Source organism: Streptopelia decaocto (genome assembly GCF_964273445.1).
Source record: "Streptopelia decaocto genome assembly, chromosome: 13".
NCBI classification, from domain to species: domain Eukaryota; kingdom Metazoa; phylum Chordata; class Aves; order Columbiformes; family Columbidae; genus Streptopelia; species Streptopelia decaocto.
The window spans coordinates 16,365,396-16,382,607 of record NC_138668.1 but is presented as its reverse complement, the minus strand read 5'-3'; the positions used below and the strand labels follow the sequence as shown (position 1 = coordinate 16,382,607).

Genomic DNA, 17,212 nt, shown 5'->3' with positions numbered 1-17,212 from the left:
AAGCATTCAGGCCTGTTGCACTTACATAAGCAAGTTCTACACTGTAAAATGTTTAGTTTATTAATGTACTTCAAGAGACTGAGAGAGTCCATTTAGTAATGCTTTGCTTTTACTAAGCAGTCATTTAAATAGACGTTCTTACAGGTTTTAAGGATGTGGTTTTTGCTTGGGAAACTGGTGCAAAATATATTGTCAGGTACATTTTTGCTGGCAGAAACAGCATCTGTGCTAGAGGATTTATTTGCATATTCTTGTCTGTCTAATCTTGGGTTTGAATTACATTTACAGATAAGAATTCACTGGAACTTACTTGGCTGTATTTCCTTTTATTGTTACTGCCACTATGTTACATGGAACTTCTTGACAGAAGAGTAGTTCTAAATTCTAGAATCAGGAAAAAATGCATCCTAATCCTATCAACTGATCTCTTAGATTCTAATTCATCAAAGTGGACACAGTACTAAACAGGCACTGACCTGAAAATTGGCTCAGGTACTCTGTTCTAAATGAGGAAATGTGTTGGTTCCATAATTATTCTAATTAGTCAGAAGAACAACAAACACAAAGGAGGTAAGGCTAACATCTAGAAAATTGTTCCTTTTTTCATCAATATCAATATTCTAATTGGCTGAAGTATCACTGCAAGTAGGACTCTGGAACTTGATTTAAAATACTTTGCTGTTTCAGAGTACCTGACATAGTCTGATATCTATACTGTTTGTATTATCAGAACAACAAAATGACTCGTACTCCATTGAGTTCACTCTGGCTGCATCCCAAAGTCGGCAGAAGGGAGGTGCAACTTGTAAGCCTGAGGATATATGTCATTAACTTTTCTGGATTCAATAGCGTTGGGTTTTTTTTAATTACAGAAATCTCCCTTCCAATAAAGGAGGAACCATCTCCCATTTCCAAAATGAGACCAGTAACAGCCAACATCACTACAATGCCAGTGAATACAGTGATATCCCGCCCACCACCACAAATCCAAATGGCCCCTCCTCCTGTGTCCTTAGAACCAACAACCAACCTGTCTATAAGTCTGGAAAACCAACTCGAAGCCCTCTTGGATGGAACTTTACCGCCAGGTAATGAAATTCCTCAACTGACAAGCAGTAATGAGGACAGAGAGCCATTTTCTTTAATTGAAGACCTCCAGAATGATCTGCTCAATCACTCCAGTATTTTAGATCATTCACATTCACCCATGGAAACGTCTGACCCACAGTTTACCACTAGTAATTCTTGTCTGTCTCTTGACCTTCCTGATACAAATTTGGACAATATGGAATGGCTAGACATTACAATGCCCAGCTCCTCATCTGGACTCACTCCTCTCAGTTCTACTGCCCCCAGCGTGTTTTCCACTGACTTTCTGGATCCACAAGATCTACAGTTGCACTGGGATTAAGCTACAGCCAATGAGGACACGACCCACAAGTCTCTTTACAGCAGACGTCCATTATTGCACCATTCTCATTGCAGTTAAGATGAATTAAGACAGTAATGTTTGGAAGAACAAATGCTTGAAGCTAATTCCTTATTGATTTTCAAGTTTACAACAGTGAATTACTTTATGCTTCTAGAAGTAATGCAGATCAGGGCCCTCTGCAAGCTGGATTTCACAAGAAAGAATGATTGTACTTCCTGATTAAAATTACCCTAGGGTAAATGCATCACAAGTATTTAAGAAAGAAGTTATGTCTGACTTTATAATGCTTAAATGAGCAACACAACATGGCTAAACTTAGAGAAGAAAAAGTGAGGTTTCAACTGTCTGTATTGACCCAGTGAGCAAGTGTCGGGGGGGTGAGGTATCACTGCACTTCATTGTTCCTGTGGACAGCCTGAGCCAGGTTCAACATGAGTTGTGAGGGCAAGGGCAAGTACAAGCACTGGCTGGTTCAGTGAAATTTCATGTGTCTAGTTTCTTAATTTGTTCAAGTTGTTTTATATTTTGGTTTTGTGGTTTTTAGAACTCTTCCTCCATTCTTTAATTATGAGGGAAGAATTTAACTGCATCCAAAGGGATATTAAGTGTAACTGCAAGAAATCCACTGTAGCTATGCCAGGTAATATTGAGAACACTGAATTTTCTAAAGCAATGCTCTGGATTTAATAGCTAGATTTTAATGTGTATATCAGACAGTTATTTGTATACTCTTAACTTTGTATAGCTTATTTTTGTGAACAGAGGGGAACAGCGGTCTTCAAACAAGGTATTACTATAATGGAAATAATAAATATCCTAATTTACTTTGTGTTTGATGATATTTGTTAGATCATTGAATCCAGTACGTCAGCATATTAGAACAGTTTGAGGAAGCAGGAAAGTTTAATTAACGCTGTTGTGCACTATGATCCTGCAAAGAGGATTAATGCCCTCAATAAAGGATGTTTGTAGGATCAAACTGAGCTGCAGGGGACAGTACTGACAGGACAACCATCATTTCTTAATGAATACTTCAGCTATAGAACAGCTTTGTCTACATAACAACAGAGAAGCTGCTCAGTGAGAATCCCAAATAACACTATCAGGATGTGGTGTTTGTTTTATGAGAAGGCATATTTCATACCTGAAACACAGAACAGCAGAAATGAAGCTCTTACCTCACAGCACAGCACATGAAAGTATTTTTGTTTTTAAAGCCCTTAGTTGTTCTTTTCAGAGTCTATCATGAAAGCAGGTGGGAAAACAAACAAAAAAATGCAAATAGAAATAAAACACTTTGAAATTCTGTGGTTGTCTCTCAGGTAATAGCTGTTAAATGTTGCCATAGGTGACGTAGGCTGATAATCAAACATAAAATTATAATTATTTCCTATTAGGGCATTCCTAAATTAAGATAAAAGGAAACAGTCCCCTACTTCCTGAATCATTTAAGCATTTTATGTTTTCTAGTCTGAAAACTGATCTCATTGCAGAGAGTAGCTGTTACCTATTTAGCAACCTGTATCACATATGAAAAAAAACAATCAAAACAACACAATCACCTTAACATCAAACTAAATACTTCTGTCAGAAAATGTTGTGGAATTAACTGCAAATTTGCCTCCAGATACACAATGCGGTCTGGAGAAATCCCCTGGCTTAGATGAAAGTGGATTATATCATTGATTCAGGGTTTCAGCTGGCATCATACATTTGCATCATATCAGTTACCAGCACTTTAAATTCTTCTAGATCTTCAGTAGTTTTGCAGGCCAGGATTTAATTTAATCTGAAACTAAGTAGAGAAAAAACAATCTATGAAGAGTTTCACCACAAAAGGTGAAGCTGAAAGACATGTTTATTTACTCCTTCTTGCTGTGCCTACAATACTTGAGTATGATATTACACATGGACTGTCTGGCTGCCTTAAATGTTGATGGTATGGGACTCTTCGATAACACTGAACAATTACATTCGACTTTTTGCATTCCTTGTCATCATTATCTTGGGAGCCAATACTCTGAATACTAAGTGCCCTCAGCTGTTACAAGAAGGAGAATTAAGGACTCTTGGTCTGATAGGAACAACTTTGAATGAAATTTAGTGTTCTGCATTACTGTCAATTTATTATGTGTGATACACCAGACATGCTACCACATGTGTGGTTAGAGTTACCCCTTTTTGACCCTGCCTTCTGATTAAATAAGAGGCAAGTAAATTAATTTTAAAGGTCAAATTAACCTAGAGCAACTGTACTGTCATTTTTGATGTGCATGTAAATAGAGCTTTAAACCGGCAAAGTCATCTTGCTACAGAACTATACTTATTGGCAGCGTAGAATGTTAACTAATCCATAGGAATCCATGTGCAGAAATAAACCCAAACGGCTGAGATGTGTTGCTATCAGTACAGTATAGCTTTCTACTCTAAAAGTCTATTTGCAAAAACAAAAAAAAAATCATTTAAAAGGGATCATTTTAATTTTTGAAGTACAAATATTCTAGTGTAGCAAGTGTGTGATTACTTTTTTGTACATTTCAGAATTGTGTATTAAACCCTATATATAATGGTTTGCTTTAGACTTCGTTCTGAAATGTGATCTATTTGCCATAGTTATATATGCCTGTTATGGCAGAAATAGGTTTTGCTTAGACTTTTGTGTGTGCATGTTTTACATGACAATTTTTGTAACACAAATACAATACATCTTAGAAATGTAATCACGACTGTGCAGTTTGACTGTACAGAATGGAATATTTCTCATTAAGAGAACAGTTGCAAAGGAATGCACTGACACTAAATTTGCCATTTAATAGCTGCAATATCCTAACAGAACACATCCTTTCAAATGTGGTGTTAGTAGATCCTTCAAAATAATTAAGAATACTGTTCTAGCAGTGTGAAAATCAAAAGGTGTTTACACTTCCAGACATGGAGAGAGCTCAGACATCTCTTTTACAAAGGCTAATGTTAATCAAGAGGAGTCACATCCTGCATTTAATACAGAAATGGTATTTGTTATGCACTTCTAGTGCCATTCAGCATTAGATAAGTAAGTTTAGAGGCAAAATTTTGTTTAACATTATCAATAGTTAAGAAAACATTGTCATGAATTTAGCAGTTCTCTCCGAGAAGAAAATGAATTTATGGCAATTCTGTACAGAAATTTAGAGCCTAATCCAGCAATGTGAGCTTGCAGAATCAGACCTTTTAAAAGCTGAGGCCACAGCTTTTAGAAATAATCACTACTTACTACTAAAACTTCTTTCCAAGGTATTTCTAAATCCACCAACAGTAGTTACGTCCAAGGAAGCAGGTGATGAAAACAGAAGTTTCAATATTAAACATTTATGTAATGGAACCTCCAACAATCAGATGCCTGCAGAGTGTAAGCACCGTCATTGAAACCAAGCACAAGCTGCTCAGCTGTTGTCAAGGCGGAGAAAATGCAATCATGGAACACTTTTAACTGGAAGGGCATTATGGAATCAAAACACAGTAAAGCTCACCGATGGAAACAATTAGGATTTGGATGGTATCTTCAGTGTATTGTAAACTTTAAGCAAATTCTATTAAAACTGGAAAAAGATTTCTTCCACTTATCTCTAATAAATGTTCTGTTGAAACTCTTTATATTATGGTCTATTAAATTGCCTTTTGGTGACTTCTAGACCATACTACAGATGCTGGTTTATGTGAGATATGTGGAATGGACTTGCATATAGTATATACATGGCCAATAAAGAGCATCCATTAAAACCTGAAGTAATCTCAAATACTCCTTTTATACCAGTTTGCTAGGAATAAAGTGCAAAAAAGAGACACCTACATCATTCTGTAGTGTCCAGTACTGAAGATAAAGACTTTTTAAGTTAAAAGTGCATAAATGTGTTGTAGAAATCTAGCCAAAAAAAAGCCATTCTAGCAAGGAGAGCAAGTTCTCAATAAAAAGCAGGGAATGGTTGATAGCTATATAATCACACTATTTTTATAAAAAAAATACAGCTCAGATATTCAAAAGACAGCCTAAAATAAATTCTAATAATATAAAAATTTAAATAGGAACCAAAGCATTGCCATTTATATTGCCAAAGGAGGCACTTTGTATCTTGAAGCATAGGAAATTAATTCCCCAGAAGTATTATCCATACTTTTTTAAAATTAAGGATGTAGATACTTTCAAAGCTGTTTTTGATGTTTAACAGTACAGATCTGTTTTTGTTGTTTGAGAATTTGTATTCAGTAATAGCACAGCCTTTTTTCCAGATAGATAGGATTTTTCTTCACAGTACTGCTTGCAGTAGAAATAACGCTAACCCTAGGAGGTGTTTCTCTTCTCGTTTTCATAGTCATAATTAAGTCTTAGCATCTCATTTTGTGAAGAGAAGAAGACAGACACCTGTCTATAGGGCCTCCTTCATTTAAGCACTACTTTACTAAATGCAAATGATGGCAATCAGGGCGTCAGTTTTTGTATTGCCTTTCTATGAGAAACCATGATGCCTTTGTATTTGCTGTTTGCACCCCTAAAATCAATTCCATATGTTTGAATGCCATATGTTTTGCACATTGTACTGTATATATGTAATGCATACTGTATTTTTATATGTGTACTACATTTATCAAATATTTTGTACATAGTGGCAATATTGTAGCTACTGAGGAAATGTTTGATATTTCAGCATTTTTGCTAAGTGTCTCAAATAAAAAAGGAAAACTGTGTTCGTTTGTCTCTGCTGACTAATTTAAAGTGAAAAATTCTATATACTCCTGCCTATTAACTTGAGGATTATCCAAATGATGCTAAAGAGTGACATATTTCTCACAATATTTGTACTGTATCAAGTCAGAAATGTTCCTTTGATAGCAAAGAAGTCACACACATTTGCCCACACCCCATACTTTATTCTACAACCCCACCGAGATCTTCCCAAAAGAGAATCAAAGTAACAGAGGAGCACCTGAGATGCAACAGCTAGGGCTTGGTGGGCTTGGGGCTTCTTTTGTTGGTTTGTTGTTTTTGTTTTTCCTTTAAGTGTTTATCTATAAAGGAACAGAGTAACTTTAAGACTTCACATACAAAATTACCTGAAGATGAGTCTCCGGTCTTCTCTGCAGAGCAAGAGCTGCAGGGCCACTCTGCCCCACCGCTGCATCATTCTGGGGTCCCTCCGGGACAACTGCTGTTGATAGAAAGTTAAAATAATTAACAGAAACATTGTTTCACAAAGCCAGGACAAGTCTATGCTCAAGTAACTGGTAACTGAGGAGCATTCTGGCTATGCCATAGCAATTCTTTATAAACTCAGCTATACAGTTGCACAAATTGTGCATAAGCATTACTGTTTCCCTGTCAGATTTGTAGAAAGGCCTAGTTTTGTACTTTAAAACAGACATCAGAACCCTCTCCTAAAGCAACACCTCCAGCTCATAAAAATGAGGCTTAGCGGAGGAAGAAAAAAACCAGGTGATTATTTTCTCCTTCCGACAAAATGTCTCACATTATCTTTTCAGCATCGGTGTCTTCTAAAGAGTTGCTTTTATGTGGTGGTTTAAAAAAGATTTTGTCAGAAGAGAACAGAGCATATGTAAGATTCAGCATAAAAAACACAGGCTTTCACAAGGAGCTCAAACAAGGGTAATGACCAACATAAAAGACACTTAAAAAATATCCAGATGTCAGAAGAAACCATGGGCAATTACACATTTTAAAATCAAGTTTACATTTTTACTTATAAAACCTATTGTTCTGATAAATCAGGTCACTATTGAACAGAACTTTGTTTAGACAGTAACATTTTTCCAAGCACACTAGGAATTCCACAAATAATTCAAATAGTCCTCTCTGCTTCCTCCCATCACAAAATTACTTCTCAGCTCACAAAGACACAAAAACATGAATAAAACAGACAGATGCAAGCTGTACAGGAGCTGTGATGACAAGATACAACTGGCAAGTATGGCACATAAAAAAGCATATTTTGCAACAAGCTAGTAGGCTAGAAATGGAAGGACAGAAGTCCAACATGATTTATTAAAATCTAACTCCTTCCTGCTGCCAGCTTGGTAATACTAAGAGTAATTCTTCAGTCAGCTGAGATAACCAGCCCCCTGAGGTCAGTCCTTATCGTTAAATTACCGGTGTGAGAGTTGAGTGAGGCAGTTTCTACTCCCACACCTCATCACGCTGTTGAAGTTCCCCACTGATCACAGGGACCAACACAAAGGCACAGCTATGCTACCCTCCCAGCTCTCCCTCATCCAGCTGAGGGTATGTCCTTTGCAGCTACAATCATAGAATCATTTTGGTTGGAAAAGACCTTTAAGATCATCGAGTCCAACCGTTAACCCAACACTGCCAAGCCCACCTCTAAATAATGTCCCTGAGAACCTCATCTCCGTCTGTCCAACCCCTCCAGGGATGGTGACTCCACCACTGCCCTGGGCAGCCTGTTCCAACGCCCAACAACCCTTTCCATGAAGGAATTTTTCCTACTATCCAATCTGAACCATCCCTGGCACAACTTGAGGCCGTTCCCTCTCATGCTCTGCAGAGCCTTCCCGCCCTCCAGCAGATCAACACTCCCACCCAACTTGGTGTAATCTGCAAACTTACTAAGGGTGCACTCGATCCCCTTGTCCAGATCACTGATGAATGTATGAAACACAACTGGCACCAATACTGAGCTGGGGAACATCACTCATGACCGGCCACCAACTGGATTTCACTCCATTCACCATATGAATGGATGAACTGGACTAGGAGATAAAGTCCAGCACGTGTTCAGGTTGGCCAGGCCATCAGTTATGCCCATAAGGACTGGAAAATCAGAATGAATCACCTTTGGGACAGCTATCCCAGGGTAGTGGCAAACACATTTCACATGGGCTGACTTTCCAATAGGGTAATTTAAATTAGACACCTTTCGCTGCAGGTGAAGCTAATTCAAATTCCTGTTTGCTGAAACACAGACACACACAGAGTTATCATGGAGAAGCTGACAAATCGCAACTTTTAAGAAGTGAAATTTGTACATACAGTCAAGCCATCAGGCGCGGGTTTTCCTGATGACAGTTCAAAGAACATCCCAGATATAATAATCTTTTAACCACCCACATTACGGCACCACTGAGTTAGTCACTGTGATCTCAACCTTGACAAAGGTATCTCTGTTAACATGTTCACATGCTTCACAACACAAACAAACTGATCACAGGTGGGATCGGTGCCCCTGCAGGTCAATAAACAACATCCAGGAACACGGGATACAACTTGGGTGTCCAGCAAAAGTTTCACAGGGAATTTAAAGGAATCTCCACAATTAATAATAAATGAAAACAAAAAGCTTTGTTTCCAGGTCACACTTGTAAGTATCTAGACCAGATCTAGAAAAACAGGTATTTTAGTATCTTTTCTGTATTTCACAACACTAAGCTTTTATAAGGAACGAGTACCAGGCACTTAGTTTAATTTAATATTTACCATTTCATTATCCCAACGTCTTGCATTTCTGCTTCTTTTCTCATAGCAGGAAGGTTTTTTGTTGCCGCTTTTTTTTCGCCCCTCTCTAAACTCTTCTTTCTGCTCCGAAGACCACGGTGCCACCAGGACATGTCCCGATCAAATGTGAGAGCGCCACCTGCCGGTGCGGCCCCACACCGGGAACCCCCGGGACCCCCTGCGCCTCAGGGACGCGGCGGCCGCGCCGCGGGGCCCACAGAGACGCCTCCACAGCCGGCCGGGGCAGCTCCTCACAGAGCCCCAGATTGTGAGGGGTTGGAAAGGACCTGGAAAGCTCATCCAGTGCAATCCCCCATGGAGCAGGAACACCCAGATGAGGTTACACAGGAAGGTGTCCAGGCGGGTTGCAATGTCTGCACAGAAGGAGACTCCACAACCCCCTGGGCAGCCTGGGCCAGGCTCTGACACCCTCACCGGGAACAAGTTTCTTCTCATATTTAAGTGGAACCTCCTGTGTTCCAGTTTGCACCCATTGCCCCTTGTCCTGTCACTGGTTGTCACCCAGAAGAGCCTGGCTCCATCCTCCTGACACTCCCCCTTTCCATATTGATCCCCAGGAATGAGTCCCCCCTCAGTCTCCTCTTGTCCAGCTCCAGAGCCCCAGCTCCCTCAGCCTTTCCTCACACGGGAGATGCTCCACTCCCTGCAGCATCTTGGTGGCTGCGCTGGACTCTCTGCAGCAGTTCCCTGTCCTGCTGGAACTGAGGGGCCACAACTGGACACAATATTCCAGGTGCGGTCTCCCCAGGGCAGAGCAGAGGGGCAGGAGAACCTCTCTGACCTACTGACCACCCCCTTCTAACCCACCCCAGGTACCATTGGCTTCCTGGCCACAAGGGCCCAGCGCTGGCTCCTGGCCACCCTGCTGTCCCCAGGACCCCAGGTCCCATCCCGCCCGCACACTCAACACCAACTGAGCCGCCACCCAGCGCCTCCCGAAGCCCCAGGCGCGCGCAGCCCGCCCAAAGACCGCCAGGGGCTCGCGCAGGCGCACGCGGGCCGCGAGGGGCGGGGCGGGGGCGGGCGCCAGCGATAGAAGGGCTCTGGAGACGCTGTTAACGCAGGCGCGGTGGCCAAGTGGTAAGGCGTCGGTCTCGTAAACCGAAGATCACGGGTTCGAACCCCGTCCGTGCCTCGGCGGCTCCGCGCCGGCGGGAATTTCCGCACTCCTTTTTAGGGGAAGGCGGCGGGAGCCCCGCGCCCTGTCCCTCCGCCCTGCCCCGCGGTGACAGCCAGCACAAGCGGGGCGGGGTGGCGGTGTGCGGGCCCGGGAGAGCGCCCGGTGCCGTCGGCTGCTCGGCTGCACGGCAGGAGTGCGAGCGGCGCCGCTTGGCGTCAACAGGCCAAGCACGGGTGACGAAACCGAGAGATGTCGTGTCGCACCTGGGCAGCCGCGCCCCCCGCAGCCCCAGTAAATCGCCCCCGAATGCCGGTGCACTCGCTTCCCTCTTGCAGCAGCATTTTCCCTCAGACGCCTTCCTGGGGGTCCCACAGAGCCCGGGGCTCAGCCCGGAGCAGCGGCCGGTTCCGTGTGCGCGGAGCAGGTGTCACCCCCAGCGGCGCTGGCCCCGCCACGCCGGGGATGCATCCCCCGCGGAACACGCGGAGCCCCGCAAACCGCGCTCCGGAGGCTGCAGCTGCCAACAGCCTCCTGGCATTCCTGGTTCACTCCCTTCATTGTTCCCGCCCTGCAGTTAATTCAGTGCCGCTTCTTCACCTGTGTCACTGTGTCACTTGAAAGGATTATTTGCAATGTGGTTAGTGTTCACTTTGTTTTTTTTTTTTAACTAGAGAACCTCCCCATCACGTTGCAAAGGGGTGAGGAAAGGTGGCGATTGTTCTGCTGACAGGAGATGCTGCACCAGCCAACAGCAGGTCCCCGAGCACCACGGGGACACGGCCTGGACCCGCCACCAAACACACGCTTCAAACCGTCAACAACAGAAATACCAACAGCACCACAAGTTGAAAAAAATCTTGACTCATTCATGTTTGATATTTGCTTACTAGTTGAAATTTCACTGACCTTTGGTGAGTCCACGCTGTTTTGTTTTCTGCGTGACAAATCTTCCTCTCATGTTCTGCACCACTGGTGTCTAGAAGCAAATTTGTGCAACTGTTGTATGAATAAAAACAACTGTCATTAATTATTTACACTAGATATTGTAAAATCTTTTAAAATAAAATATGTTAATTGTGTTGGTAGGTCAAAATCGTTATTCAAGTTGTATTTTGATTTAAAGAAGGGTTGTAACAATTCTACACAAGGCACTTTTTTTCCCACACATCTAGTGTTATGAAGATTATCTGACTGTACTAATTACGTGTAATTAAAATTTACATTTTTTGCACTTACTTTACCCTCGATATTCACATGTCTCCAGAACTGCTCTTTAGCACATTGGGCATGACATTTGTGAAGCACCACCAGAGAGTAGCACATTCCTTCCAGCTCGTTTCTGAACTTGGAATGTTGAGCGTGAAATCCAGAAAATGTGAATTACTGATTTTGAGCAGTGACAATTTCAGCACCGATCACGTGCAAAACTACAACCCCAAACATTCTAAATTGGCTCCTGTTTTCTTAGGTATTTTTACTCACGATTACAAAAGACACTGAGGAGCAGCCGTGTCCCTGAAGCTGCTTTCATAAGAGGGTTTTCAAAAGTAAACATCAAAATCAAACTCAAGGACAAAACACATGTCTGATAAATACTGTCTTCTGTTCCTCCCGCCTCAGGAGAGGAGCCACCCTGCCTGTGGTGGGTAATGCTTCCAGAATTTCTGCCTTGTTTTTCAGAAATACGAGACTGACCCAGGTGTGCACGAGAGCTCTGGCTCTGCCTCACCCACCCAGCAGCAGCGTGGGCCTGTGAGTCTGTGTTACATGGAATGAGATGATAGAGAGTCTGTTTGTCCACAGTTTGCAGACAGAACTTATATTTTGCTAAATAACACTGATACATTATTAGCATGATAATGATTTTGCTAGGAAACAGTTGAAGACATGTCTTATAGTTATTTACTTGAAATTAATTTTGTAATTAGAAAACTAGCTATGAAATCACAGCACGAGAAACTAGTGCAGACCAGAAATTCATAACTCCAGCAGCAGTTAAGATGGAGAAATAATTAACATGCCACACAGGTTTAATGCCATGACATAGATTCATTTATGTGACATTAAACCTTTTTGGAAGTTACTATATTTGCCTTCAGCTTTCTCCTTTCTAGACAACACAATCCCAACATTTTGAAACCTCTCCTTTTAGGTCAGGTTTACCACCCCCAGATCCTCTCCTGTTGCCACATATTCCTCTTGAAATGAGAACCCAAAGTGTCCCCGGCACTGCTGCTCTCCAGACCCCGGCGGATGCTCAGGAGGACACTGGGAGCAGTAAAGTGGAATCCGCATCACAGGTACCCAGCAAAGCCCGCACTGCCACAGCTCCAGCGCATCGAGAAGCTGCGTCACGGCCACCGCATGGCGCAACAGGAGCCACCACACGTGAGCACAAACCCTCTGAGCGGGCACACATGGCCCTGGCCCCAGACCAGACTGTGTGGCGTTAAACTTCAGCTGGAAACCTCCTCTCCCAGCAGGTGCGTGGCAGCCCCGGCCCAGGGGACCGGAGCCGGAGGGACCGCAGGTGCCAGTGCCACCCAGCACAGCAGGGCTGGGGCCTGCAGCAAGTGGTTAAAACAGCAGCCAGAGCCCAATGGGGCTGAACCCCGGGCAGAATTTATGGTTTGAGTCACGTGAAATGAATCCTCTCCTAATCCAGCTTCTAGGATCCACCGTTGCGTCATTTTTTAGAAATCCCTCACACTGTGCAGTCTTCTTGGTGAAAGCGCAGGGTGAAGCTAATTTTATTTAGTTTCAAACTTCTGCTGTTTCAACAGAGCTTCTTGCTGCCTTTTTGAGTTGCTTGAATTCTACATGTGACAACCAGTCTGACCAACAGAGGACAGCACATCCATTTCTTTTAATGATCGAAAGATCCTGAACTTGGAGCTTCCATTCACTTTTTCGCTCAGGAAACGCGAGTGACAGGCAGAGCGGAGCAGTGTGCCACAAAAAAGCCAGCCAGCTTAAAAAGGCCTTTTTGCAATTAACTAGAGCCTGGTTTGAATTCCAAGAGATTACTTAAAATAAATCTACTGCTAACCAGGCATTACTGCTAAGGAAACTCTGTGGGTGCAGCTCTCTGCGAGCTGGCTCTGGATTTTGAAGCAATTGTTTATTGAGCACTGCAACAAGAGTTACAACACAGTCAGGAGTCAAAGCACATGAGGATGGTCAGGTGAACTCTGCTAATTCCCCTTCAAAACTGTGGACAGACAAGGTGTCTGTAACTAAGTTTAGATTAAATGTGTTTATAAAACACCAAGGAAAAGCCAGACGCCAGTATCTTTATTGCATTTGATTTGGGGCAGAGAAGACTCTGCAAGTCATAATGAAATTCAAAGAACAAACCCAAGGATTTCATGTGGCTGAGGGGAATTTCATTACGGAAATTCAATTAACCTGCGAGAGTTGCACACACTGAAATCTCTTCTCTTTCCCCCAAAGCTGGCTATTGTGTTTTATATAGCAACCTTTGCTATTCCTGGATTAATAATGTTTTATTACAAATGCGTTGACATCTTTATATAATTAATAGCATATAATAACATACTCATCTGTTACCACTTTGTGCAAATTCATTTCTGCTTCCTATGAAATGTATCCAATAGCGTATTTTTAAAAGACATGACTAAAGAAGGACTGGGGGTTGGACACAGGCACAAAGCAAACACACACATTTACGAGATGTGAGGAGGAACAGTGGTGCAGGTCTGCTGCAAGTCCCGATTTAGTTGTCAGGGCCTGATCCTGTGAATCGTGAGCAGAATTAATTAACAGCCTAAGATACCATTAAGTCAATGGGGATGGACAGTGCTCAGCAGTTCTCAGTACTGAGGCCCTTAAATAAAAGCCAACCAACAAATTCCCGTTCATGTGAGTGACAACACCGTACACAGATACAGTCATAAGATGAATTATTCACGTCAGTGTAGAGTGGAAATGCAACCTGCAAAGCCTGTTTAAAGTAACGCACGAACATTAATTAGTGATACATGAGAGGGTTATCATTTCGCCCATTTTTCACTCATATGCGTATTCCTTTTATTTGCTGTGTGCACAGGTCTGATATGATGACATGGGGCAAAGTAAATACAGGAGATAGACATCTATAAACATTAGTAGAAAATGAGGGAAGGGAGTTACTGATTAGCTTTCTTCCCATACGAAACTCCTGGATCGTATCAGAGAAATGTGAGTTAAGGGTTTTACCATTCTTCTTTTTTTAACCATTATCTGATCAGAGAAGCATGAAAAGCACTTTATTGCTCGCTTGATGTTTTTTTTTTTCCTGTGCTAGGAGCCCTCTGCAGGAAGTGAAGCTGAATTTCAGAAATCTTCCCTTTCTGACGTCTCCCGAATTTCTAGGAATGCCCCTTCCCTGTTACTATATTTGGAGGTAGTTTCTAGGAAAAGAGCTGCTGTCGGGCCGGTGCGGGCTCCCGGGGCAGCGCGGGCGGGCTGGGCCCGGCGCTCCCGGCGCGGCCGCGGGTGCTGGAGCCGCCGCGCTCCGCGGTCCCGGCGCAGCCCGCGCGGCTTTGTGGCTGTGCCGGAGGAGCGAGCATGGAGAGCGAAGGGAAGGGGAGAGGTGGCTTTGTGGCAACAATGCGTGAATCTCCTCCAGTTATTTCCTGCTGGCTGCTCTTTTTTTTTCCCTCTTGAACTTTTTTCTTTTTTAAAGGAAGAGGATTTTAAGGAAAAAAAAAAAAACCAAACACAACAACCTTCTGGATTTTTTTTTCCCCTCCGCTTCTCCCTCTCCCCCTCCCCTTGATGTGGCCTCTTGTTTAGCTTGTGGCGTGACCGTGATGAAGAAATGTTTCTGGGCGCCTGGCAGGGTGATCTTTTTATGTAATGAGTCAGGATTTTGCCAACGGAAGGAGCCGGCTCGGAGCGGAGCGGAGCGCTGGCTGTGCCGGGCAGCGGGAACCTGCCGGCCCGCCGACCGCTGCTGGACTCTGGCTGACAAGCGGTGAGTTGCGCTCTCCCTCCGCGCCCCCCGCCCGCCCGCGGGGAGCAGCGCGGCCCCGCGCACGGCCCCGCCGCCGCCCAGGCCCGCAGGTGGGGCCGCCGCCCCGCGTCCCCGCTCCGCGCCAGGCGGGCACCGGGGCCGCGCTCCGCCGCGCAAGATGGGGCGGCTCCGCGCCCGCTCCGCGCCAGGCGGGCACCGGCGGGACCGGTGGAGGGGGCGGTGCGGGGCTGCGCATCCCCCTCACCTGCCGCAGGCCGCGGAGCGGGCGCGGAGGCCGGGCCGGGGTGCGGGCGCTGGGCGCCCCGGCAGCCACAGGTGTGCGGAGCTGCCGGGGCCCGGCCCGCCGCCCCGTCCCGCAGCCCCAGCGCGGCCCCGGCGTTCCCGAGCAAAGCGTAACCCGGTGAAACAATAGTGAGAAAAAGCCTCTAAATCACCCGACCGTAAGTCAGTTAATTCCCCGTTCACAGGCCGTGTATTTCATATTAACATGCCTACTTGGCCAGAATCTATATCAACATCTCTGCGTTTGCCTTTCGAGATGTATTTGCCGGTTCCGGAGCGGCTCAGCCAGGACAGTGTTCTGCGGCTCTGTGTTCGGGTTATGGAAAGCACAATGAATATAATAGTGGCTTTTCGAGCACAGCAATTAGTTTCTTTTAAAATAACTGTCAGCATTTACCTACTTCAGTCATCCAAGTGTAAACTATAATGCTCTAAACTTGGATGTTATTTAGAAGTTCTGTTGGAATTATAAACTGAGGATTTAGAAAATATGTTCCTTTTTGTCTACTTGTCCTCTCGCCTTTGAAATAAGTTATTAAGAAACATAATGTTAAGGGTAGTAAAATTTAGACACACAGCTGAATACTTGAATCTACCGCTGTTAGTGGGAAAAGACCTGTTTCAAGTAAAGTGAAAGTGTTTTCTTGTTTATTGTGTAAATAACAAATTTAGAATAATGACAGACATCTCTATAATATATCAACTTTAGTTTGAAATACAGTGAAAGAGATAAACAAGTAAGTTGTTACTTTGAGAAGAAATGTTAATAGATATTTTGAGTGCTGGGTCTAATAACTGTTATTCTGGGGGAGTTCCATGTCACTTTATAGACACTTATAGAAGGTGCCGCTTACCTGCTTAAGAAATAAATTATAAAATGTGAATAAAACCAAATAGTATCAGTTAGCAATTCCTGCTGTCCAGAAAATGAAGGAGTGTGTATTGCAACTTGGCTACAATATTCTCTTTTATTAGGCTGAAAATGACCCACTTCATAAGCAATGATTCTCTCAGTTAATCTGGCATATCTTACAAAGATACTTTACTTACAAATTGAATCTCGGAAGGTTGTGGTTCCAGAGTCGGGGTTTTGGGGGCGAGATGAGCTTATGTTTTATCCAACTGGCCCACAAAGTCCCGCTTTTGGTGGTCACTTTGTTCTGCAAAAGAAACCAGTACGTTATGGCTCTTACACGGGACATTGAACTTAGGAGTAAACTACTGTTGCGCTTAGCAAAAGGCTACTATTTCAATAAATAATAACATTCTAACTTTAATGTTGTCTTCAGCTATAAATAGTGAGTAGAAAATACTATCATTTTGAAAGTAAAAACATTTTTAAAAGTTTTTTAACTATCAGTGGTGGATTCTCTTAATAAAAACAGCGAAAGCCAAATAAAAAGTTACGTTTCAAAGAGGGGTCATTCGATATAGGTGCACTGGGAGAAAAAGTAAGTCCCTAGGAAAGAGAGGCAGCCTAAACCTTGAAAACGTCATCTAAACATCAGTACATTTATATTGTCAATCCCCCCCTCAGTGTTTTCCTCACAAAGTGTTCAGTTTTAATGTATCTCTTCAACGAGCTGCTATTTTTAAGTGTGTGTTTGTGTGTCTACATGTGTATGGTCTGTATCTATGAATCAATTTAAAGATTACTAATTTTTGTACTGATAAAAGCTATAGAATATATTTTTATGAGTAAGGCATTGTAAACCTGAGCTTGGTAACGCTCAGTTCCTGTTACTATTTACATTTTTGTATCAATAGCCTAAAGAATCTAAGCATAGTTTTTACTTAAAAATTATGTAGTTGTACTTTCCCCATGGGATTCTATTAAATGTTGAATATTAGTCGGTAGATAAGCTGAACTTTGTTGTG

At 43.2% G+C, this 17,212-nt stretch overlaps 1 protein-coding gene and 1 long non-coding RNA gene across 12 annotated transcripts in view; one reads left to right on the top strand and one right to left on the bottom strand.

Moving 5' to 3' along the window:
- MRTFB (myocardin related transcription factor B) overlaps positions 1 to 6,154 on the top strand; it is an 80,576-nt gene extending 74,422 nt beyond the window's left edge. For 10 of the 11 annotated variants that reach the window (XM_082064763.1, XM_082064764.1, XM_082064758.1 and 7 more), the window contains one exon: positions 873 to 6,154. In XM_082064763.1, the coding sequence (XP_081920889.1) occupies positions 873 to 1,411 (539 nt within the window). In that variant the 3' untranslated portion in view covers positions 1,412 to 6,154. The remainder of the gene's footprint in view (positions 1 to 872) is intronic. The other variant, XR_014185325.1, reaches the window with a different exon arrangement.
- The window catches only part of LOC309445738, a 32,859-nt gene extending 21,233 nt beyond the window's left edge, over positions 1 to 11,626 (bottom strand). The window contains exons 1-3 of the long non-coding RNA XR_014185327.1: positions 11,311 to 11,626; positions 10,981 to 11,070; positions 6,521 to 6,615 (exon numbers count right to left, since the gene is read on the bottom strand). This is a non-coding gene — a long non-coding RNA (uncharacterized lncRNA). The remainder of the gene's footprint in view (positions 1 to 6,520; positions 6,616 to 10,980; positions 11,071 to 11,310) is intronic.
- Between the last annotated feature and the right edge of the window lie 5,586 nt (positions 11,627 to 17,212).